Here is a 24781-nt window from a genome sequence, read left to right on the forward strand (position 1 = left end):
TTGAGTATTTTTGATGTCTTACATCTTCAGAGTATATTCTATAATTACTGGCTAAGTTTTTCTTAATTTTGTATGTAAAATTTTTATTAACTTGGCGAAAAATTAACCCATGACCAATTAGCCAAAAAGAACTTTATTGTTTATAGTTTATCATCAAAACTAATAAGGATCCGTGTGTGTGTGTGTGTGTGTTCTCTATTAGTCAGGATTAGATGAGAGAAAATAGAAACAATGCCAGTCCTTTTTACAGATTTTAATACAAACAACAGGTTAAATACAAGAGAGAATTAAAAAGTGAAAAAGGAAACCGAGAGAGAACAGGGGTAGGAACCGGAAGATGCAGTACCAGCCCTGAAGCTGAAGAAAGGTAAGGCAAGGGTTAGAGATACTGGGTTCTTGTGCTTTCGGAGGGCCTTGACAGAACTGAACTCAGACTTCGTATGTTACTGTTGGCATCTCACGGCACTACTTTGTATTAAAAGAGGGGATTCATGGAGCAGAAATTCAAATCTCTGAGTAGGTGTTTCTAGTCAGCTGGTATTGGTATCTCAGGAATTTAGCGTTTTTTTACAGAACTAGATCTCAGACTTCTGAGGGGGTGATGATAGGCCAACTCATGTTAAAACTTTTTAAAGGGAATGATGAGGCTGATTCTGGGAGTGCTGATAAAAAAATAATCTGGAGGCTGGACTCGACTGATTTTCTTAGGGCAAAACCAGGTGCTGGAATAAACAAGAGGAAACAGGTCCCTTGTTCTTCCAGTCTATTGCCAGTGTCTGTGAGGGATCTCGCTAGCAAAGGACATATATCACTTAGGATGTCTCAGCCCTGGTGTCACAAAGTAAAGTACAGTAGGATGTTCTGGGGGCTGAGAAACACTAGCTAGTTACCAGCAGAGTCCACCCTTTGGCCATTTAGAATAATACACACACACCCTCCTACACATCGTCAAATTTCATACTAAACCAATGCCACACGTGCTTCTTTTCCCTTTACAAACAAAGATTCTCACATTCTCTCACCAAAAAGAGATAACTAAAGTCCCATAAGTCATTATATTCATTTCTGATGAATAGTCATAGTGTCCTTCTCTGAGAGAGATTACATGTTCTCAACTCTGTCACAGTCTGTACTGGATATTCTGTACTAATAACTAATAAATTGTAAAAGTAAACATTATTGATCATTCTTATATGAAATAACAAGAGAAAATGAGACCTGAAAGTAGATGTTAACATCTCAGTGTATGTATACATACATACACAGACACAAATTAGGTAGTAGGTAGAATTATGCTTAGAACAGACAGGGAAGAAAACAGGCATGGCTGCTGCAGACCTCGTTTCCATAACAGATTATAATGACATAATTGTTATTCACAACTTTCCAACTAGCTCTAACATGTTATGTTTGCCCTCAGCCAGTGTCTCTGCCAGCGAGGGATCTTTACCTAGTGAACGACAGCAAGTTTCAGTCCCGGCGGATCTGCATTCCCAGTACTTTTGCATTACTTTGTTTACTATACATAGTCTTTCATTAAATTACATTGTTTAACAGAGAAATGCTAAAACCCTCCCAGAGAATGCTCTGAATCTTATACATAGACTTCCCTACACTACTGTGTAACAACACCCCAAATATACCTTGAAAAGCAGGGTTGATCACACCCACCAGCTTAGTATCCTTCTTTCTTGCACATGCACTCAGAGGCATTAAGCACCTAAATGTCCTTCAGTTAAACTTCCAATTCAATGCAATATTACTATGCACCCTTGCAGAAGCAGTCCTACTTGAAAAAAATACCTAAAAGCAGACAATTTAAAATTTTAGTGACAGAGAAAAATTATGTAAGTGGCTCATAAAATGTAATTGTGAAAGAAATCACACCCACTTCCACTTTTATTCTAGAACCTGTAGAGAATGCACATGGGAGAAATACAGGTCGGCAATACAAAGCACACACTGCCTAAGTAAGACACGACCTCAGCTCTTCAGGATGTTTTCTCCCAGCCGGTACCCTAGCTGAAGCTGAAGCCATTCTTTTATTAGGCCAGTTGCTTTTAGGCAGAGATTTGCAACCTTTTCCATCTCATGGCACATGAACTAATCATTAAAATTCCATGGCACACACAAAATATATCTTTTGTAATCTGACAAAAATAGGTATAATTTTGACTGATAATAATAACTAATAGCAATAGTAGTAGTAGTAATCATAATTACTTACACTTTTTGCTCTGAAGTGCCTTTGTAAAATATTGGGTGCCTATACTTGTTTATAAGGATTTTTGGTACCAAGAATTAAACAATCAGATACAACCTTATTATGTGATGTGACCACTAAGATGCACCTCTATTAAAGGACTTATTTATTTATGGTTCCAAAAAGAGCAGTCGTCACACGGGACTATTGTTGTGTTGCTTGTTGTCACATTTGTATTTGACAGTCTAAGGGAAGAGAGGTCAGTGCCCCTGACTAAACAGTCAGGTATTGCACGGTTTAAAAACTCCTGTGGCACACCAGTTGAACACCGCTGCTCTTAGGTAATGGACTACGTGGTAAAGCTAGTGAATTCCATAGGTAATAGCAGTGTTGCAATGGTTTTGGTGTGGAGTGAGTCCTGCAGTCAGAAGCAAAGTTGACCAGAATAGGGTGATAATAAAGAAACACTCTGTGGGCCCATGGTGGTGCTGGCAGAAGCATTATCCACAGAGGTAGGAAATCTATATACAGATACTCGTCTATTCTGGTGAATGCAATTGCTGTATGCTTTCTGATGATAGGAGTCCAATACAATCAATGTACCAGGTGAGTGAATTTTTCTCTGCTCCAAAGGAATGGTGTTTTATCAGAACCTCATAGTTGGTCTCTGGTATTAGCATATTTGGCACTCCATATAGTGGTAGCTAGGTCAGCTTTGTGAGAAGGAAAGCTAAATGTTCAGCCCATGCCTAGCCTCCATCTCTGTCACTATGGCTAACTTTTTACATGGGTGTATCAAGAAAAAAAAAACTGTTGCAACTTGAGAGAGAAGCTGAACAAAATCAACAGAATGTATCAACTTGTCCACCTTATTATTGATAATGGAAGGGTGCATCTGAATCTGTATAATAGCTTCATAACTATAAAATGTTCTAAATAATAACTTTATTATATAACATCTATTTCCACCACCACCCCCAGCTATAAATTTCCTCAGCTATTCCTCCCTTGAGAATTCTTTCTATGGAGAATGGCAAGTAAAATATTTTTCAAAGTTTCTCTCATGCTCTCACAAACTGACAGACCCCAAATATTTTGGTATGACACGATTAATTATGAAGTTCCTTCCTATTTGCATACAGGTCTCTAAATGAAGGGCAGTGAACATTCTTTGAGGAGAGAATGAAAAGTGAAACCCATAACTGAAGGCACTGAAAGTTCAAGGCAAAAGTACAGTCACCTATCCCCCAGCTAGGGAGAGCCCAGATTTCTCAGCTGGAATCATCAGGAATGTGCCCCACTCCGCAAAACTGTTGTGCCAAGTGTTATGTCTTCCTTGAAATTCTCTACCAAGTTGTCCCTTCCTCTTCATCCACCAGCTGACCTTCTAGCAACCCTTCAGGCTCCAGCTCAAACATTACTTATTTTTCCTTCCTGTCAATCAGAGCTGGTCACATCCTTCTTTTTACTGTCTTTTACTTATCTCTATCGTAGTGCCCATTAAAATTGCACATTCACATATCTGTCTTCCCTTCCAGACTCAGAACGATATGTCTAAGGTCTTTACGTGCAGGAGCCATAGTAACCACTCAGAAATATTGGCTGAGTTCCATGCGGGGACTTTGACTTTGGGGATTAACAAACACTGACCCCGATTTCAGATGGAGAGTGTAAGGTGTCATTTTTATGCAAAGGATGGCCAGGTACCATACTATTAGTTGCTGGACTCAAGGAAAAATTAGTAAGTGTGGTTGCCATGTTCATTCTATCACTCAGAATTCCTCTTTCTCTGCCACTTTACAGTGGAGTGGAAAGTACCTCCATAATTTTTCTTTCCTTTGACATGCTTCTCATTTCATGTATCTTACTAATAATCCCTTGGGGAAAATATGAAAGAAGTGATAACAACTTGGGACATTTAGAGAGAGTCCGAAGTTCTCAGTGTCATAGACCCTTTAGTTTATGTTCTAACTGTTCCTGAGATAGTCTGTGCTTGCTCCTTTGATCTTCTGTACCCTGTCATTCATTGTGTTACGGGCTTCACTGATTTCTCACCTTTCTACACGTTACTTCTTAGCATAGAAGGTGGGGATTCTTTCCCTTGTGTTGGCTCAGTTCCCATAGTGGAGATGCAGTACAAACAGAATAATCAAGTTCTCCTTTGCCTGAGTTGTCACTCAGATCACTGACCTTTGTAAGAAACACACTTGTCAGTTTTTCCCAACTGGAAGAGAAGATTAGAGCAATAGAAAAGTAAAGAGACTTGAAAATATTCGTAGGTGGAGATTTTGGCTACAGAGGACAATAAGAGGTAGATAGGTGGGTATATAACTACTGTTTTAAAGAAAAACACATGAAAGTAATCTCTTTTGCAGGCATAGAGCTGTCTTTTCTTGGGCCTCTTTCTTCCAGTAGTCAGAATCATCTGTTGTAAGATGTCAGGTTGTCAGCTCTGGGTGGGTTTGCTTTTCTGAAAGCTGTTTTACATTATCTTCTTTGTTTTTAGGCTACCCTTGAACACTTTATGTATTTTTCTCATCTAAATGTCCAATGATAGTAATATTATTACTCCATAAATTATTTGTGTGTTTGTGTTCCATGTGTTTCTTTAATTGTACATCGTAAATACACGTATTCCTAGGCATCATGGATGTTTGCTGTTCATTAAAAAGAAGCATTTGAGCGCACACTGAATTTTCCTTCTGCCGGCTGGCATTCCTGGTGTTCAAACATTTGTGACCTTCTTTGCTTTCTTGTTTTGTTTACAGATGTTACCTTTGGTTTTTCGTATGTTTTTAGTACAGGCCCAGGGTGCTTAGCTACCCCAATGAATTGGTCCCTTGCCTCCAATATCTCTGATACAAAATCCATCCTGAACAACACTTCCGTATAAATTTTTCTATGCATAACTACTTTTTAACCTTATCACCTTCTCAAATGGCAACAGTGACTCTCATTATATATGGAATAAATTCAAATGCCTTAGGCTGATTCCCATATATTTTTTTTTGCTGTTTTATTCCTGTCTGCCCACATTTTTCCATTTATTAACTAAATGAACTGAGGAAAGTTATTTAAATTCCCTTTTTTATTCATATGTATCAAACTAACCCATTCATTTCCCTCATTATATGTTCTGGAGAAGAGATGAGACCCAGAAGATATTCAGGCCAGGTATGGATACTGATGAGTTGGCAAATTATTAGTGATTCAAGATACAGAATGATATTCTTAGTGATTTTTATTAGTAGAGATTCATAGAGCCTACAATGGAAATAAAAGATATTCTAATTCCAGTTGAGGTTTGGAGAAAATTAATTAATGGAATTATAGCTTTTGTGAAGTTGTGAATTCAAGTATCCCTAGGTTGTGATCTCTGAATTCCTAGCAAATCATACCCATTCCTTGTGAGGCTGAAAGTAATAGAGTGTGTGTCTGAAGGGCCATATCCCACAATAGTGCTGATATCCTTTTGTTTTCAGGAGCATCACCATTCTGAATAAAGGCGTTCCCCATCTCTATAGGCATAAGATATATGCTGAACTCTCTTCTGTAATCCTCAGAAGTGGGAGAAATCTATCCCAACTGGGAGGAAGCAGTAAGGCTGTTAACAATGAAAGTTGATGCTCAGGGCCTAGGGATATGGTACCTAAAGCATAATTCAGAGAGGATGTTGGGAACCATAGAATGTGTCTCGAGCTCATGACAGGAACAATCTGTCAGTGAAATGGTATCTTTATTAATTATGCCCACCTTGAACTTATATTACTACTATTACCATGAATGATAATAACTTTTACTTTGTAGTACATAAAGACATCTTTCCACATCAGATACAGTCCTTGGACCTTGGCTAAAGCAAAAATACAGAAAATATGTAAATGGAATAAGTGACTTTTCTCCCTAAAGCTGATAAAGGGAAGAACTCTTCCTTTTGAAACATTTTATCTCCCACTGTACCATATACTGTGTCCATCCTTGCCTACATGGATAGATACTCTACAAGTATTTTCCGAGTATGTTTTAAAGAAATATATAATGTGTTCTCCTCATTCCCAGGGAACAGGTTCTAGAAACCCTCTGGGTGTGTTATTTATCTGAGTACCAGCTGTGTGCAGGCACTATTGTAGGCTTCACAGGTGTAGCAGTGAACAGATTAAGCTTTCATTTCTAATACAAAATGCCATAGGTTTTTCCACTGGAAGCTCTTTTTTAACGTTCCTTTCCTTTTCCTGATTAAATGAGAAAATATGCAAATCACACACATCCACTCTGTGTGTGTGTGTGTGAGTGTGTGTGTGTCTACAAAACACACAATTAGAAACACTGGTGACATGGCAAGTGTCAAGTGCAACAAATCTGCATGTGCTTCCTGATGCTCCATTTATTATCTAAATGCATGGAGGAGGGCTATTCGAATTCCCACTTTTTATTTGCTTTCTTGTTTTTTTCAGGTGTTTTAATGTGACTACTGTTGCGAGGTGACACGTCACGAATGCTGAGAACATGTACTGCAGTTACACTGCCTGGTTTTGCATCCTAACTCTGCTACTTGCCACTTCTTAGCTGCGTAACCTTGGGACATTTCTTATCCTCTTTTTCTATAGTTTTCCCATCTGTAAAATAAGAATAACAAGAATAAAATGTATGTCACAGGATTGTTTGGATGCAATGAGTTGCTATATAAGAAGTACTTAGAACAGAACCTGACAGATGGTTGCTACGCTAGCTCTCACTACTGCCGCTAGCGCCCCCTGCAGCACTGCTGGAGAATGACTGCAGAAATCCCAAGCACAGTACCAGAGACATGGCTACCTGCTAAACGTAACTGCTACTAAATTGGCTAGCTTTTAAAAAATTATTTTATGAAACTCGGAAGCACTATGCTAATGAAAAATAGAAACTAATGAAAAAGTCCAAGATAAATGAAGAGAAATTTTAGAAGGAAGGGGGCAGCATAGCCTTCTTAAGAAAATACTAGTTGTCTGCTTATGTAGAAGTTACCTTATTTACTATTGGTCTGCTGATATACTGTGATCTCCAATAGATAGAAGTAACACATTTTGATCTATTATTATTAAATGTAGATCTTTCATAGATGCAATACATTTTGATTTATTATTTAATGTAATATATAATACACATATCCACTATAATTATATTCCTAAAATTTAAATCAAAGTGTAGCCACTCTTTATCTAAAGCACTTAGGTGGTAAATCAAGTCCAAACCACGTCCCCCAGTTGGTAGGTAGAAGGTCTTTCGCAGTCTGACCATTCTCACCTTTCCGGTCTCGTTTCTTGTTGACCCTGCATTACCTGTATTCCGTCTGGCCCACCGAACTACATTCATGTTTCCGTTGCATCAGGCTCCCTGTGGGTCTGTGTTTTGAACATAACGCCTTCCCCATAATCTATCTACTTACCAGTTTAAATACATCCCAGCTGTGAAGCTTTCCTGGACTCTGATTCTGCTGTAATCCCACAGGATTTACACACATTCCTCCAAGAGCATCCTTACATCATTTTGAAATTTATGTGTCTCTTCACCACATCATAAAGTGAGATCCGTAAGGACAGGGATCTATTCTTATCCACCCTGGGAGCATGATATGTAGCGAATATAAGACAGAATATATAAGGAATAAATAAAGGGATGACTTAGTGAAGGGGGAAAGTAAGCTTTATTATCACCACCTCACAGGTAAGAGCACTGAGAACTTGGATGTCAATCAGTAATACCTATTGAGAGCTAAATGAATAGTCTGTTCCCTACTTACACTCAACTTCATCTGGGAGGGACGGCCCTTTGGGATACCTTTTCACAGATTCATTCTGAATAGCTATGGCCTTGTGAGTACAGCCTGGCTCATTTGATTTGAGTGCAATTTCTGCCTAACACAGTGGCTCCCAATCAAGGGTGCACATTATAATCACTTGGGGAGCACTATAGCTTGCTTTTAATCCACTCTCAAAACAGTTCATAGCAGGGTGTCTTGCCACTTAATGGCACCCATAAGGGTTTATGGGAAAAGGAAAAAAACTCCTCTGAAATGGCCTTTTCTTTCTTAGACTTCTAATTCTTTGGTTCTTTTTGGTTCATTATCACTGATATTTTAGTTCTTACACTAACTTCCCTCAGGTTTCATCATTAGCTTAAATGATTTTAATCTGGTTTTCACTCCCTTACCCATTCCCCAAGGACGAGTTTACCCTTTCCACAACTAAGCTAAAAAGTTTTAGATTATACATTTGAAGTTATACTCAGTTGAGGTTGGGACCAGTTGAATTCTTAGCTGTATAATAGACTGTTCATTTGCAGCTACTCAGCCTCGACAATCTATGCCGTGAACCTGTCTGTTTCCTTTAAAAGTATTGTTTTTCATTAAAAACTTCCAAATACTTCTTAAATGAGTTCTGTCGTTATCCAGAAGCATGAGCAAAAAGACCCACTTGGACATTGCAATTTTCAACCCAGAGGGAGACTAAATTTTTCCAGTAGTCTCAGTGAAGCAGGTCACAATCTACCTACTTCAAACCTGGTTACTCTTTGGGCCCCCAAATTCAGCTGTTGGTGCATTTAATTACACATTAAGTAAACATGATTATTTCACTCCTTACTTAAATCTTCCAGTGACTCTTCATAGATGTCAGACTAATGATCAGAGTTTTTACTTTTCATAATGTGTAGAAGGCCCTGCGTTTCCACTTGGTTTCGCCACTTGCACCTCGCGCACCCTTCCCGCAGCCCTTCCGAACTACTTGCAAGGCGCCGAAAGCAGACATCTTCATGCTGTGCCTTACTCTTCCTGAACTGCCTTTTCCATCTTGTCACTTTACCCAGAGTTCTGCTATGCAGTTTTCAAGACTAAGGTTCAAGGGTCATCTAAGATAGGGTGCTTTACTGGACAATACCTGTGTTGGTTAGTACTATGTCAACTTGTCTAGGCCATGGTACCCAGCCATGTGGTCAAATACTGTTCTGTTGCTGTGTGTGTGTGTCTGTTTTTCCCTCTTTGTGTGCATACACACACACACACACTCTATTGGTTCTGTTTTCCTGGAAAACGCTGAGTAGTACATCACCCATTCCCCACACACTCAGATACTATCTACTCTTTCTCTCTTCCTCTTTTTCTGTCTTTTTTATGATTCCACTCTATCTCTTTTGTTGAATTTGCTAGGCTATCCTTTCCTGATCTTTTTGGTATCACATTCATTTCTGTTCCTTGAGTATGTGAGACCTGTGAGTCCTTAGAGCAAAGGAACAGTTAGGGTAAATACTGTGTAATTAATGCAGGTGTCTATTGAACAACTTACATTTCAAGATGAGAGTCAAGCAGAGCCCCTTCCGAGTTTTCTCAGAGAGAGAATCTCTGGTAGAAGCACATGCTTTCTCCCAACTGCAGAACCCTCCATCACCCTATGTAAGCACAGAGAGGACAAGGCATTTACTAAAATCAGCCACAGATCACTCAGTCCCAACCTTGGCCATGCTACTCACTAGCTGTGTTGTTTAGATTAGAAATATTTAATCTGTAAATGAGGGGTTTGGAAGGAAAGAAAACATAAACTATTACTTTTTAGGAACTATGCCATACACTTTATGAATATTCATTCATTTTATCCATAAGTGTTATTATTCTACTTACTGCTTTATTTCATTTTTGTTCTCCTCTGTTAAAGTAGATAATTCCATCCCCATTTTACACATGAGTAATTTCTCTAAGTTTAGAGGCTTAGAGGGATTTCTCTGAGTTTAAATGAAGATATTTATGGGCTTTTTAATAATTAAGGTTTGTTTAAGAGGGTAAATGTTTCAAAAGCAGGGCTACATGGAAGAAAAAACTAAAGCAAAAAAGTGAAAAGATGGGAAACCATGCAATACATTTTGAGTGACTAGAATTTTGAACGGATGGCTGGAGGCATCTCAAGCTGTGGTTTTCAAAGACAATGCAGTTATCACTTCATCTGTCCTGCCCTTTCAGAAAGATGACATCTGAGAAAAAATAACCCCAGATTCTCTTCTCTTTTTACTGTCTCACTACTCCCACAGCTTCGCTTATTTACTCCAGGCTGATAGTGTCTCAGAGTAATTTATATGTCCAGAGTAAATCTTGCTCTGCAGTTCAGACCCAAATATCCACCTGATACTCCCACTGGAATGTCTCAAAGGCATCTTCAAGCACAGCACATCAAAACTCAGGTATTAACATCCCTTCCTCATGCTATACTTTTTCTCCAGTGGTCTATATCTTTGGGAATAAAAATATCTTGTTCCACAGCATACACCAGAAAACATGGAGTCTTCTGCGACATCTCATCCTTCAGTTAGTTGTACTGCTTGGACAGCCACTGCTTTTTGCCTAAATATAGTTTTCTCACTTATTTCCTCATTCCTTAATCCCCACACATCAGCTCTTACTATCTATCCACCAGCGCCTTCTCCACGAGGCAATCTTGTGTCATCATTTAAAAATGATGATTTGTTCATGTTAACACCCATCACCCCAGATACAAACAGTGGCTTCTTATTGTTCTCCGGAAAAAACTACAATATTTCTCAAATGGCCTCCTCTACCCTTCATGATTTAGGTCCCGTTTACCTCTCTAGCCTTAGCTTAAACTAGTCTCTCCTTACTCTCCATAGATAGACACACCCGTCATTTCTCAGTTCCTTAAAATTGTTTTGTACCTCTCCTCAAAATCCCTTTGCAAATTATATTCTAGTCTTCAGGAACACCACTACCATTCCTCTAAACATTCATTCATCAACTCTGGGTTTAATACACCGTCAAAGACTTTCCCAGAGGCTGGAGACTAAATGCGGTCTCCCCATCAAGTATTGTTATCATGTTGCTTTCTTTCATAGTATTTACCAGTCTGTAATTGTAGATATATGTCTGAAATCTCTGGTTACTATCTATCTCCACCACGAGACTCGTACTATATACCACAAGGACAGGGAACTCCACCAATACCTTGCACAGAGTCAGTTTATTAAAGATGCTCAGAATATCCATATTTACTTGTGAAATAGATGAATACATGAGTTAAAGTGTTCTATTGTATCTGTGAATGTTACATTTTTGTGGTGGTGGTGAATGTACTAATATCTAACTACAGTAAGGCTTCCCTATTGGTAGATTTCTTTAACATAAATTTTTATTTTAGAATAGTTTTCCATGTATAAAAATGTTTCAAAGATAGAACATGTATTTCATATCCAGTTTCCCCCAATATTCACATCTTACATTAGTATTGAACATTTGTCATAATTAATGAAACAACACTGATCCATTGTTATTAACAAGATCTATACTTTATTGGGATTATTTGGGAGTTACCTAATATCATTTTCTGTTTCAGGGTCCCATGCACTCTACCACAGCACATTGGATCATCATCCCCTCAGGCTCCGCTGGGCTGGGTCAGTTTTGGGGCTCTCCTCGCATGATGCCCTGGACAGTGCTGAGGAGCACTGCTCAGATGTCTCATAGGGTGCCTATGTGTGTATGTATGGCAGCACGGACTCATCTGTATTTATCTTTTACTCTGGGTTATAACCTAATCCAACCTCATTTACTCTGTGGTTCAAATTGTTCCACTTTTGATCATTGGGAACTATTGTGGTTGGCACCTCTGTTTTTTTCATTGAAGAATATTTCTTTTGCTCTCTTTATTCTTTCTTCTTCTGGTATTCTAATTACATGCATTTTACCCCTTTGGTATTGTCCAAGAGTTCTTGAATTTTGTTCATTCTTTTTTTTTTTGTCTTCACATTTCAGTTTTGAAAGTTTCTATCTTCAAGCTCACTGATTCTTTTCTCATCTGTGGTGAGTCTACTGAGTCTATTAAAGGCTTTTTCATTACAGTTTTTTATTTCTAGAATTTTGTTTGATTTTTTTTTCTTAAGGTTTCCATATGTCTGCTTGCATTACCTATCTGTTCTTGTCTTTTGGAACACCTTGTAATTTTTTATTGAAAGTCAGACATGCTTTATTGGGTGATAGGCATTGAGGTAGATGGGCCATTAATGTAAGAATTTACATTAATCTGCCAACAATAGCATTTAAGGGTTTTTGTAGCCTATATGTGCCAAAGGCTTCAAATTTCCCTCGTATCTTTGTTCATCAAAGTGTTTAAGTATTCCTACCAGGTTATGGGTCCAGCACTTCTCCTGGTAACCAAGTCTCATTTGCATTCCTCTGAATGCACTTGTCTGCAGTTTTGGGGGGAAGCAATTTGCCCTATGAGCTCAGTCCTCATATGGGTCCAAGAAAAGTTGTTGATTTTCCATTTATCTAGTTTTGTTCTCGTTGGAAGGATGAGAATGACCAGGGGCTTTACAAGTCAAGTGTAAGACCTGTGTTACTTTAATGTGTAAAATACATCCTTTCTTGTTTCCCTCTGTCATCATCTTGACCTTTTCCTAATTTCCTTTTGTGCATTTCATCGGTGCTCAGACTTCTAGGAAATTCTCTAGAAAAAGTTTAAATGATTCTTTTGTAAGAGAATATTTCCCCCCCAATGTCAGTGTGATTATCTAAGTTAAACATCAGTATTCCAATGTGAGCTATTCTAGACATGATGAAATTAACTGATGGTGAGAATGACCAATGAAGAATTTAATCAAGATTAATACCTTCATTTTAAAAGGTTGATAAAGTGAGTGATCACATTAATGGTTTCATTCATTAAATTTTTTGGTGCTAAGAATTGATGTCCTTGTCTTATCTAGGTAGAGAATTTTTATTTCTTGGAAGAAATAAGATTATTTATAAATTGAACTATAGTAGTAATTTTTCTCAATTTACAAAAAGCACAGTTTTTGCCTCAAGCCCTTGTCTAGTAGCTCATTGTATATTGGACTGTTCCTAAATCAGTCAGTTCATCAGGGGTGGGGGAAAGATTAATTATCAGAGAGACTTCTTCCCATTACAAAACAGATTTATGAGTTGAAAACTTGTAAACATTGTTTAGTACAAATAAAATGCCTTATAAAATATTATCTATAATTCTTTTTGTTAAAATATTTATGTAATGTTATACATATTTTTAAAAGTAGATGTAACAAAAATATGGAGCAATTACATATGATTTTTTTCTTTTCTCTTTTTGGCTTCCTTATACAATATTTTCTGAACTGTATACCGGATGAGGCAAAAGTAGGTTTATAGTTGTGTGTATGGAAAATAATGCAATAATTAATCAATAATAATGTAAGAATAAGCTCTGTGTTCATAGTCACAACTACAAACCTACTTTTGTTCTAACAGGCACAATGAATAAATAATGCTTGTGAACAGAACACTGTAGAAGTTAAAACAAAAAGACTAGCCCTGGCTGGGTAGCTCAGTTGGTTAGAGCATCGTCCCGATATACCACACTTGCGGGTTCATTCCCCGATCAGGGCACATACGAGAGTCAACTAATGAGTGCAAAAACAAGTGGAACGACAAATTGTTTCTCTCTCTCCCTCCCGTCCTCACACTGTAAAAGTCATAAGAAAAAAACCCTCTAATTCATAAATTATAGGACTCAAATAGAATTTAGTGTTTATTTGTTAAGCCAGTTTCTAATTGCTTGGGATAGTGGAAGCTTACACAGAACAACCAGTCTCCTTGAATTCTCTCCCTTTGCATTTCAGCCTATCAAAATAACAACCATTCTTAACATCCAGCTCAAATATACACGGCTTCAACATTTCTGTTATAGCACATCTCCTATTTCTCACCAATTGGAAAGTTCTCCCAGTATAACATTAATAATAAGGAGGAGAAAGAGGAGGAGAATAAGGAGGGATAATAGTTTCTGCTTACCATTTGTCAAGTGCTTAGTTATGTATCTTAGGTTATTTTAATTAATCCTCACAATACTTTCAGGACATAAATATTATTCCAATTTTGCATATGAAGTAAAGGAAAATCAAACAGGATAAGAAATCTCAAAAATTTCCCTTGTCACAACCAACAGAACTCAGGTTTTTCCAGTTTCATGTTTCTCCAAAACTTGACATATAGGAGGTACTCAGTAAAGATAGTTAATAATTGAGCGATTTAGGGAGGGATTGGTATACTCAGTGTCTATCTGTGACCTGCTGATACCTCAATTCATTCACAATTAAAACTCAACTTTGACCACAGTTAGTATTTGAAGTCTAGATTCCCTACGCAAACAGAATTATTTTCCAACACAGGAAAATGGTCATCCCTCCTGCTGTGTGGCTTCCTCATTCACTTCTTTATTGTCCTTCAAAATGTTCAACATGTCTTTTTTAAAAAAAATTGTTTGTTTGAAACATTATTACCTTTTTTAAAATCTCCACCCTCTTGACCATGCACTAGACTTTTACCTCCTAGTTTAAATTTTAAACTAAGTAAAAATAGTTTACTTGTTTTTCACTTTCATAAAAACTATCACATTAAACGATCCCCTTGGAAACAGATAGGACAACTATCACTTTCCCTTTAAGGATGCAAAGCCTAAGTCTCCAAGAGTTTCAGTGATTCCTTACACTCATACGGCTCCTAACGCACCTAACGCACAGAGCTGGGCCTGCGGGAGAGTGCTCCCAGCCAGCCCCAGTGTTCTTCCACCATGTTATACAGCCTGGCAATACAGGGTCACTCTCTCTGTCACATGATTAATGGCCCTCTATAAATTCTGCTATGGCTTCAGTTTCTACTTCATTCTTACTGGGCCTTTTTGAGCACTTAATATTTTATCTATTATTCCAGTCAGAGTTTTTAATTGAATGCGACAGAAACTAACACTGGCTGATTTAAACAGGAAAATAATTTGCTGAGAGGATATTGGATAGGTCAGGAAATCGTGGAGAAGTAGGTTTAGAAATAGGTGGGAACAAGGGAAGAGGTCATCAGCCAAGTCGCCTGCCGAAATGATGCTATAGAACGCAGGATACCCCTGGACAGTAAATACTTTTCCTGGTACCTCTGGTCTTGCTGCCCCTAAAAACTGAATGTTGTTACAGCAACTGTCATTGCTCACTACGAGACTGGTTTTCAGTGGTCCCTGTTTCTTGGTGTCAGTACGTTCCCTTTCAAAGCCTTGGACGGGCATGTCTGATTGGCGGAGTATTAATCGTATGGCCATATTCTAGCTTCAGAACTTGGAAACCCAAGTGAGTATTTTAGCTACCCATGGGAGGAGAGCTCTTCCTCCCTCAGGATTCATTATGTATATACTTCACCAAACATAACAAGAAGGCTGAAATAATTAAAGTCCCCACCATAACCAAAAATGTGACCAAATTCCATCAGTAATTCCAATTTAGTTTTGTACATTTTTTCTTTGAGCTAACTTTCTTTGACACAAGGAACATATTTAATTTATAATTATGACTCAATTGTCACTCATCCAATAATTACCCTTGTGCTGCAGCATTCTGAAGGATCTAAACTTGTCATGTAACTTTCATTTATCTTCTAAAAAAATCCTGTTTTGAAGGTATCCTCTAATATTTCTTTAAAATGAATGAGTTTCATCAGGGCCTGACAGCATGAACTGGCACTTTACAAAATACTTTCAAAGAATGAAAAACGTATTTGGCATCTTTCCATATCTTGGGAATTTAAGATATGTCTTGTTATTTTACTTTAAGAAATCAAAATATTTCTTTTATAAACAATATGTTTCTGAATCTGAATAACCCTTTCCTCTGCAGTATTTTTGAACAATGGCTCCGAAGGCACCATCCTCTTCAAGAAGTTTACCCTGAAGCCAATGCACCCATTGGACATAACCGGGAATCCTACATGGTTCCTTTTATACCTCCCTACAGAAATGGTGATTTCTTTATTTCATCGAGAGACCTGGGCTATGACTATAGCTACCTACAAGATTCAGGTAAAGTTCAATTTTTTTCATATGAATTGCTGAATAAAGTGTGACCAATTTCTTTTGAGAGAATACAAAACCTTATGTTTTGCCCTGGCAGGGTGGCTCAGTTGGTTTGAGCATTGATCCGTACACCAAAATGTTGTGGGTTTGATTCCTGGTCAGGGCGCATACCTGGATTGCAGGTCTGATTCCCGGTTACAGTGCACATGGGAGGCAACCAATGTTGCTCACTCTCATTCTCATTCTCATTCTCATTCTCTCTCTCTCTCTCTCTCTCTCTCTCTCTCTGTCCCCCACCCCATGCCTTCCTCCCCCTGCACCTCTAAAATCAATAAACATATCCTCAGGTAAGGATTTATTTTTTAAACAACATATTTTTACAATGTTATCCCCAAATTCTTTAAATCAGGAAAGTGCATCACAGTCCTTAACTTATCACCAATGTATTATTACATGAACCAAGTTGCAAGGACCTTTAAATTTATGCCCATTCTGCTTAATATATATGGTGTACATGAAAGCCATGGGAAGAGACTATAATTAAAATCAGGAAAAAATGAGTGTGAAATATGACTATCTACTGACTGTTTTGTGATGTTGGGAAATTTTACTTCAATTCCCTGAATCTCAGTTTCTTAACCTGAAATATTGGGATCAGAAAACCTCAAAGAGATCCTATTGTAATAACTGAATGTGATGTGTTCAAGAGCCTCATGCCTCTAGCAGTTTTAAAATCATCTTTGGGAACTTCCTGCCTGATTACCAGGAAAAATTGTGGACATTTTCTGTTTAAACCCAAATAATGATAATGAGAATAGCTATTATAATGATAACTGCTATGACTATGATTAAGGTAGAGATATAAAACTCTAGAATGGTAATTAGGTCTGCATTTTGAATAATCTTTCTGAGTAGAACTACATCAGCAGCTTCTTGATGATGAAGAAATATTAATGTCTCCCCTTACTCGAGAGCTTGCTACGTGCAGATTCCATACATGCCTCATTAACCAGCCATATATTAGATAAGTAGTATCCCTAGAGAGAGGCGAGGATACTGATACTAAGAGAATTTAAGCGACTGTCGCAATATCAAACACCGATAAGTGGAGGAGTCAATTTCAGCTCCAGAAGGCCCTCTTCACACTGCACGAGGCTTCCGCTCTCACACAAAGACGGTCAACAAGAAGCTGTAAGACAACTTATGGCTTGTGGGTAAGAGGCTTTCAACAGACACAGATGTTTCATTATAGTTATTGATAATTTGTGAAGACATAACCAGACAAATAAAATGAACAAATGAATGACTTTTATCAACTTCTTACCTCTTGTGGAGACTTCAGAGACACAATGACTGCGGGCGGCAGTTCCAGACCTCGAAGAGCTCTACACTCAGTGTGAAAGTCAGACAGTTGTGCAAGATAGCATGAAACATAAGACTGTGTTAAGTACAGTAAAAGGGTTCTAAACTCTTCACAGAGAAGGAAATGATGGTTTCTGAATAATTCCACCTAGAAAGACAAGACAAGGCCTTGAAGGATGAGCAGGCAAGTAGCAGATATAAAAGGGCAGGGACTATCCTAAACTAAAAGAAGGATAACAGGAAAAATAGAGGAGGAAAGTGTGCATTGTATTCACTGAATGCTAAATTCTCCTATTGGAGTAGTATGTGCGAAGGAAAATTACACTCAAGGGCTAAATTTAGTCACTTCACAACAGCTAACACATGGTGAGGATTTTCTGTGCTCCAGGCACTGTTCTAGGTGGGCTGTGTGCGTTATTTCCTTTAATCTTCACAACTGCCTCAGGAAGTAGGTACTCATTTCTTTTTTCTGTTCATAGATGAGAAAACAGAGGCTTGAAGATAATAAACAACTTGTTCTAGCCTATCTAGTATGTGCCATAGAAGAACCACAATTCAGGGCCAATAAGAGAACCTGCATTTTGTCAACATTTTCCTGCCCTCTGGGGGACCACTAGTTGAACAGAGAGGAGTTTGATTGACCTATTTTGATTGATCTGAATATCACAGCTAATGGAAGGAATACTAAAATGGCTGGCAGAGATTAATTCTTTGAAAACCTTAAGATCCCTGAGAACAGGGGATTTTGCAAACTGGAAGTGTCGTGAGGGGAAGGGTTTCCTGTGAGTCAGAAAGAAGGGTGGTTTTAAGTGACGCGTGTTCCCTTTCTTGTGTAAACACCCAGTGCGCATAATGAAAGTTGCATATTGATAAAGGTTTGTCAAAGATTCACCACTTAGGATTTCCTGACTTCGTTTCAGAACATGCCAGAGTCTTTCATTGACTCATGCTTTTGAATATGCTCTTCTCTCTGGCTAAATTCTGATCCTATTTATGCATTTGTAACTCTCAGATATCAGACCATTTTATACATTTACATAGTCATGTTTAATCTCTCCTTTCTTAGAGTTCTGTGGTTATTTTTCTAAGGATAAATCTTTCCCCTCTCCACCTTGGCTATGAACCCTACAAGGTCAGAATTGATATCTTGCAAGCTTTTCCCATCTAAGTACCAACTGGAATGTGGTATGGAGTAAAATCAGTGAATTAGTTTGAGTGCAAGTAATATTTATCCCGAAGGCTTGCTAGAAAAAATGTCACCACTTTTAATACCCAGCGCATTTTTAGATATGGATTTTTACATATGTCAAATCTTCTATCACACTTGGTTTTTTCTAAGAGGTTTTATTGATTTATTCTTTCTACATACATATGTTTAATAACTACCTTTGAATAAGGCATTGTGTTAGGTACTATGGATGCAGTGTCAAATAACAAAGCCTCTATCTTTACAAAGCTTACGCCCTAATGGAAGAAAAAGACCGTAAACAACTACCTACCTAATGACTCATTTAGAGATGCACCCATCTCTAAGGGTCAATAAAGTGACATTTCAGAGGATAGCAGTATGAGAGGAAGAATTAATTATTTGATAAAGGACTCTTGATTATGGATTTTGGCCCTATTGTTAGAATAGTGGAAGTCTTAATATATTTTAAGCAGACCACGGTCAAATCAAAGTTTTCAAAAGATTACTGTTCCTGTAGCGTGTAGAACGTTTTGTAGCAGTTGCAAAGCATAGTGAGGGAAGCCAGTGAGAACACTGTTATATGTGTCTAGGGAAGAGATGAAGTCATTTCGGATTGCAGGGGTGGGGACAGGAAAGGAGGAAGAAAGCCCTAAAGATTTTGATATTATTTTGAAAAGAAATTTATGGAACTTAAAAATGATTTTTATACTAGGTGAGGTAGAAAGAGATAGTAGCGATGCCTTTAAACTTTCTGGACTGTGAAAATAATGAAAGGTGCTGTAATCCACTGAGATAGTAACACTAGGAGCAGAGCTGGACACAGCGGGAATCTTGTGGTTGTGTTTGTTACATAGGAAAATGCAGTGATATGAGACACCAGGGTGGGTGTGTCTCTGGGGCAGTTGAATTGCCTAGCAACTCAGAAGAGAGTTTGGCCTGCAGACACTAATGTAAGAGACATCAGCATACAAATTGTTATGTCTGCTTGTCTTCACAGTCCTATATAGTAGTGATTTCTATTCTATTTTATAGGTAAGTAAATTGAGAACAAAGAGCAAAGTGACTAATTTCAAGTCACAAAGCTAGCAAGTGGCAAACATTGTATCCCAAACTAGGTCTCTAGTGCTCCATGAAAGAGAGGGTTGTCTTTAGTCCCCACATGTCTTGGACACGTATGTTGTACCTCACTGTTCCTTCCCTAGTGTCCAAATAGGTACTCTCTACTGAAAGGCAACCAAACCCATTGGAGAGTAAAGGGAGAGGAGACTCAGCGAGTCACAGTAGGGGCTTAATGGTATTTATTATTTATTTCTAGTTAAATTTTTAAATCAAATAAAGGAAATCATATTTATTACATAACCTCTATGTACTATGCATTTTGCTAGACATTTTAAATGTACTATATAGTAAAGTGACTATAGCCACATAAGCTAGGCATTTATAGTTCTATTTTCAAATAATTTTAAAATACATTAAAAACAATAACTAGTATGTTTGATTTTTAAAAGGCTTCACATTTTTAAATTTTTCTTTTGTTTTAGCTTTGTTTTATTTCATTATTTAGAGTTAAATTACTATAATTCAAAGTATAAATCTTTTTAGTAATTAACTTGGTGTTTATAATTTGCAAGTCATTATCCTTTCCTGATGAAAAGAAACACTACATCACTAGATTTCAGTATTGTTCAAATAATGCTTAATATGCTCTAAGGTATTTCAGAGGATCTTAGTGACCCTTGGCGAAAGGACATTGCCAAAGAAGAAATAGTAGCAAGAGAAGTGGACAGGGTTTTGACTCTAAAGCCCATGCAAACCACAGAGGCTCCACTTTTATCTTCTTTAAGTGAATACTAGGCTTTCATATAAAATCAGTTTTTAACAAATTCTCCTGATTAAAAAAACAACATCCTTACCTTAATTGTTCTGAACATTACTGAGTTTATGGTTAACAGTGAAACTCTCATTTTCAATTTTACTTCATGTTGCTACCCATTCTTTCTGAGACAATTTATTAAACAAATATTCCTTTTCTTCTTGGTTTGTGGATCTCATTTTTATTACATATAAGATTTGCAGATAATTGTACTTCCAGAATATCTTAAGATACTTCGCTATCTTTACTGTAGTAAGCATATAATTATTTTTTTAAATAATGAGGACTTTTTGAAATGCAAGTGGCAGAAACTCCGTAGGAATGAGATTAGATAAAAATGGACTTTATTGGTTTATAAAGTTCAAGAAGCAGGATGAGCATTCTAACTGTGGGAAAGGCAGGCATTCAGCTGATGCTGAGGGACAGCAAGAACCAGGGAACTAAGCACCCTGAACACTGTCGCTCTCATTATCCGAATCTTTTTATGCTCTGCTCTTGTCTGTACTTTTCGGAGTGTGTTGTCTTCATCCTGGCTTCCACATATTGAGAAGGCTGTCATCAGCTCCTGAGCCACATGACTGTCAATCACAGCACAGTGAATTCTGATTGGCCCTTCTTAAGTCAATGGTCCAGTGTATTGACTATAGCCAAGGAAAAGGGTCATGAAGGAAGGTTATAGTTTCTGCATCAGTAAGGGTGGAAAAGAAGGGAGAGAGAAAAGATGTAGGTTCAGATATCCAGGGCTTAAGTAAGTTAACGTATCACTCAAGGAACAGTCTCAGTATGCTGTCCAGTATCAGCTTCATAACTTCAGGGGCCAGAGCCGCTCCTTTCTTATAGTTCCACTAGACATAGAGTTTTACCTGGCCTAAATGGTCCATGATGGCTCACAAAGACACTAACCACATTCCATCTAGCAAAAAGTTAAAGGCACATTTCTTTTTAAGGGAATTGCCCAAACGTTGCATATATTACTTTTGCTCAAGACTTGAATCACATAGCCATAATTTGCTGCAAGGTTAAGCTCCATATGCACTCTCTTCTTCCCATTGTATTAAAAAATGGATACAGAGTGTTAGGGTATCTTATAAGTAGTGATGAGCCCTGGATGGTGTGGCTAAGTGGATTGAGCACTCTCCTGCAAACCAGGGGTTCGCTGGTTTGATTCCCAGTTGGGGCACATGCCTGGGTTGTGGGCCAGGTCTCCGGTGCGGGGGTGGTGGTGTGAGAGGCAACCACACATTGATGTTTCTCTCCCTCTCTTTCTTTCTCTCTTTTTCACTGTCTATAAATAAAATAAATAAAATCTTTTAAAATATATTTTAAAAAATAGTGATGAGTACATTAAAATCAAGCAAAAGGCTACAACAAATTATTGACATCAAGGAGAAATAATGTAAAAAGTGAAATGTAATCATAGCATAATACTTGGTTCAACTGTGAATAATATCTAAGTATTAAAAATAATAAAAGTCTTAGATGGTGATCTGACCCCAAATCATGATATTATTATACTGAAAAGATCAAAGAAAGGGGAGTTGTAAGAGAACCAAAATCATTATTTATATTTGAGGAATTCCAGAGATAAACTTGATAATTAAGAGATAGTAATATTTGACTGTTATTTAGCAATATGGAAGCAAAAATGAGAATAAATACCTAAAAGTTTTACAGTAGCTGTCTTGGGGGCAGGCAGTGTAAAATGTACAGATTAGATTTTATCTATAGGCTTTAAAACGTGCCAACAAGGTGGTGGTGTTGTTTTCCTATTTTCCTAATGAAGAAACTGAGGTGTAGGAGTATCAGGTGTAACTTCCCTAAGCTCTTACAGCTGGTCAGTAGCAGAGCTGGCATTCAAACCCAAGTATCTAACTCTAAACTACTAGGCAAGGACAATGATGACGACTTTGATGACAATGATGATGATGATGACGACAATGGTGAAAACATTAGGTTGTCTTTCTATTTCAGATCCGGACTTTTTTCAAGATTACATTAAGCCCTACTTAGAACAAGCAAGTCGGATCTGGCCATGGCTCGTTGGGGCAGCTGCAGTGGGGTCTGTCCTCACTGCTGTGCTGTGGGGACTCACTAGGCTGTTATGTCGTCGAAAGAGAATATGTCGTCGAAAGAAAATGCAGCTCTCTGAAGAACAGCAGCCACTCCTCAGGGCAAAGGAGGATTACCACAGCCTGTTGTATCAGAGCAATTTATAAAAGGCTTAGGCAATAGAGGAGGGTCCAAATGCCTGACCTCCCTCTGAATCAGATGATGTTCAAGGCCCCGGGGATGTCCCAACAGAAATCCCTGCTGTTTGTCTGTGAAGACCAATAACAGAGTTGTGACCTTATACAAAGTATACCCTTCATCTATCTCAGGTAGAACACACCTGTGCTTGCCTTGCTGTTTTTTTGCTCATCCCTTTGACAGGTTTCCTCAGGCCCATATTTCCCAGGAAAGAATGCCATTTGGTAATTAGTAACCACTACTTGTCTCTGAATAAATGTGTTCTTACACAATGTGAGAATCATTTAAATTCTTTCCTTCTCATTGTTTAATGATGTGGGGTTTTTTTACTGTCTTTCTTTGATTTTAATAAAATAGTAACAAATTTATATTAACCGAGTCCTTTGAGCTTGAGAAATACATTTTTTATTTTCCTCAGAAGGCATGCTCCCTTACATTTTATATTCCTGCTCAAAAATGTGTTATAAACATCAAATATAAAACAACCTTCAGCTCTTTCCTGCCAAAGCCCTGCCTATACTCTTGAAGGTACTTCACTGAAAACAAGGGCTCTGTCCCTACAACAGATCTGGCTAAGTGCCTGCCTCAGGATGTGCTCATTAAATATGTTGACAATGTAGTAGGCAGGTAGTCATGAGCAGAGTAGAAACAATAGGCCTGGTACAGAAGGTCACCAGGGCAGAAAGCCCCAGGTACCTGGCAATGGACAAAACTGAGAAAACAAGGACCTCACCCCCCCAGGGAGACCTTTCTTCCCCTGGCGTGTTGCTGGTTATGCAGTTTGGACTCTCCCCTGACCTATCCTCCACTAGCATGTTGCTAGTCACGTGGAATATCCCCTTCGGAGGAACAAGGGGGCCAAGGAATAGCCTCATCTGACTCCCATACAAGTCCTTTGAGAACCACTCCCTTACGTAATAAGCCTGACTCTCTCATGTCAATGAGGTTCTGACCCACATCAAATCATCTTAGGGATGAACAAAGCCTTGTGTTTATTGACCACAGAAAGAGAGTTTTGGACAAACTAGAGATAACATCATGTGTTTCAGCTCCAGGCCCAGAAAAGCAGTAAAATCAGAGAGAGTGATGCCATAGCTGACATCAGCACCAGCTTTGATGACTAATGACCCCTCTAGCCTAGCCCTAACCAATCGGCAGAGACCACAACCCTGAAAGGACCTACCTGAAAAGCTGATGAATGTTCCATTGAGACCCTTCCCTGGGACCTCCCTTAAGAACCCTGCCTTTAGAGAGAAAATAAAAACCCTCAGGAGGAGGACCCAGCTGGTATTCTTGCTGTCTCTTGAACACTCCTGAGCCTTTCCCCATCCCCTCCTTTCCCAGGCATGTTCTCTCTCTCTGGTTCATGTCCACATTCTTCCAAGGGCTTACATTTACTCTCTTCCTCCTAAGCTCCAAGTTTCTTTTGCCTCTGTGTCTTGTTTCCTGAGCCCACACAGCCCAGCTTGCTCACTTCCTCTACCTCTGTGACTTTCCAAATAAACTTTTGCTTGCATTTGAGTCTTGGATCTGAATTCTTTCTTAGCCAACAACACTCAAGTAGTGAGGTTGCTGGACTGAAGTATGGTAACATTCTGGTGTTGTTTTGCCACTAACAACAGCAAAAATAATCCTATTAAGAGCTTTTTTTACCTCTTAAGAAGAATTTTATTTTATTAGAGAATGTTTAAAATGCCACAAAACATGTGAAGTTTGAGAACAGTTATGTAAATATCAGCCTGTCTGCAATTTTAGTTAAATTACATTTCTATTTTTGTTGGCCATTAAGATCCTACATTAGGATGTCTAGATTAATCCTGCTACTTGAATTCAACTGGGTTCAGTTGAATTTCTAAAAATAGCCCAAATGATATTACACTTGTATTATAGCTATATAATAGCCTGAAAGACTAGAACAAGTGGGTAGAGGTTACAGGGGTCCAGTAAAAGGAAAACTATACAATACTCACAGCTCTCCAAAACCAAAATCAACATGCTTGTAAAATAATAAGTGATTGCCATTGTAATTTTTCAAATATGGTTTG

General features: G+C 38.1%; 1 protein-coding gene across 1 annotated transcript in view; it reads left to right on the forward strand.

The window, feature by feature from the left end:
* TYR (tyrosinase) overlaps positions 1-23063 on the forward strand; it is a 78614-nt gene extending 55551 nt beyond the window's left edge. The window contains exons 4-5 of the mRNA XM_024572712.3: positions 15890-16071; positions 22461-23063. Coding sequence (XP_024428480.2) covers positions 15890-16071; positions 22461-22705 — 427 coding nt within the window. The 3' untranslated portion in view covers positions 22706-23063. The remainder of the gene's footprint in view (positions 1-15889; positions 16072-22460) is intronic.
* The last annotated feature ends 1718 nt before the right edge of the window (positions 23064-24781 follow it).

Source organism: Desmodus rotundus, chromosome 5 (genome assembly GCF_022682495.2).
Source record: "Desmodus rotundus isolate HL8 chromosome 5, HLdesRot8A.1, whole genome shotgun sequence".
Lineage (NCBI taxonomy): Eukaryota > Metazoa > Chordata > Mammalia > Chiroptera > Phyllostomidae > Desmodus > Desmodus rotundus.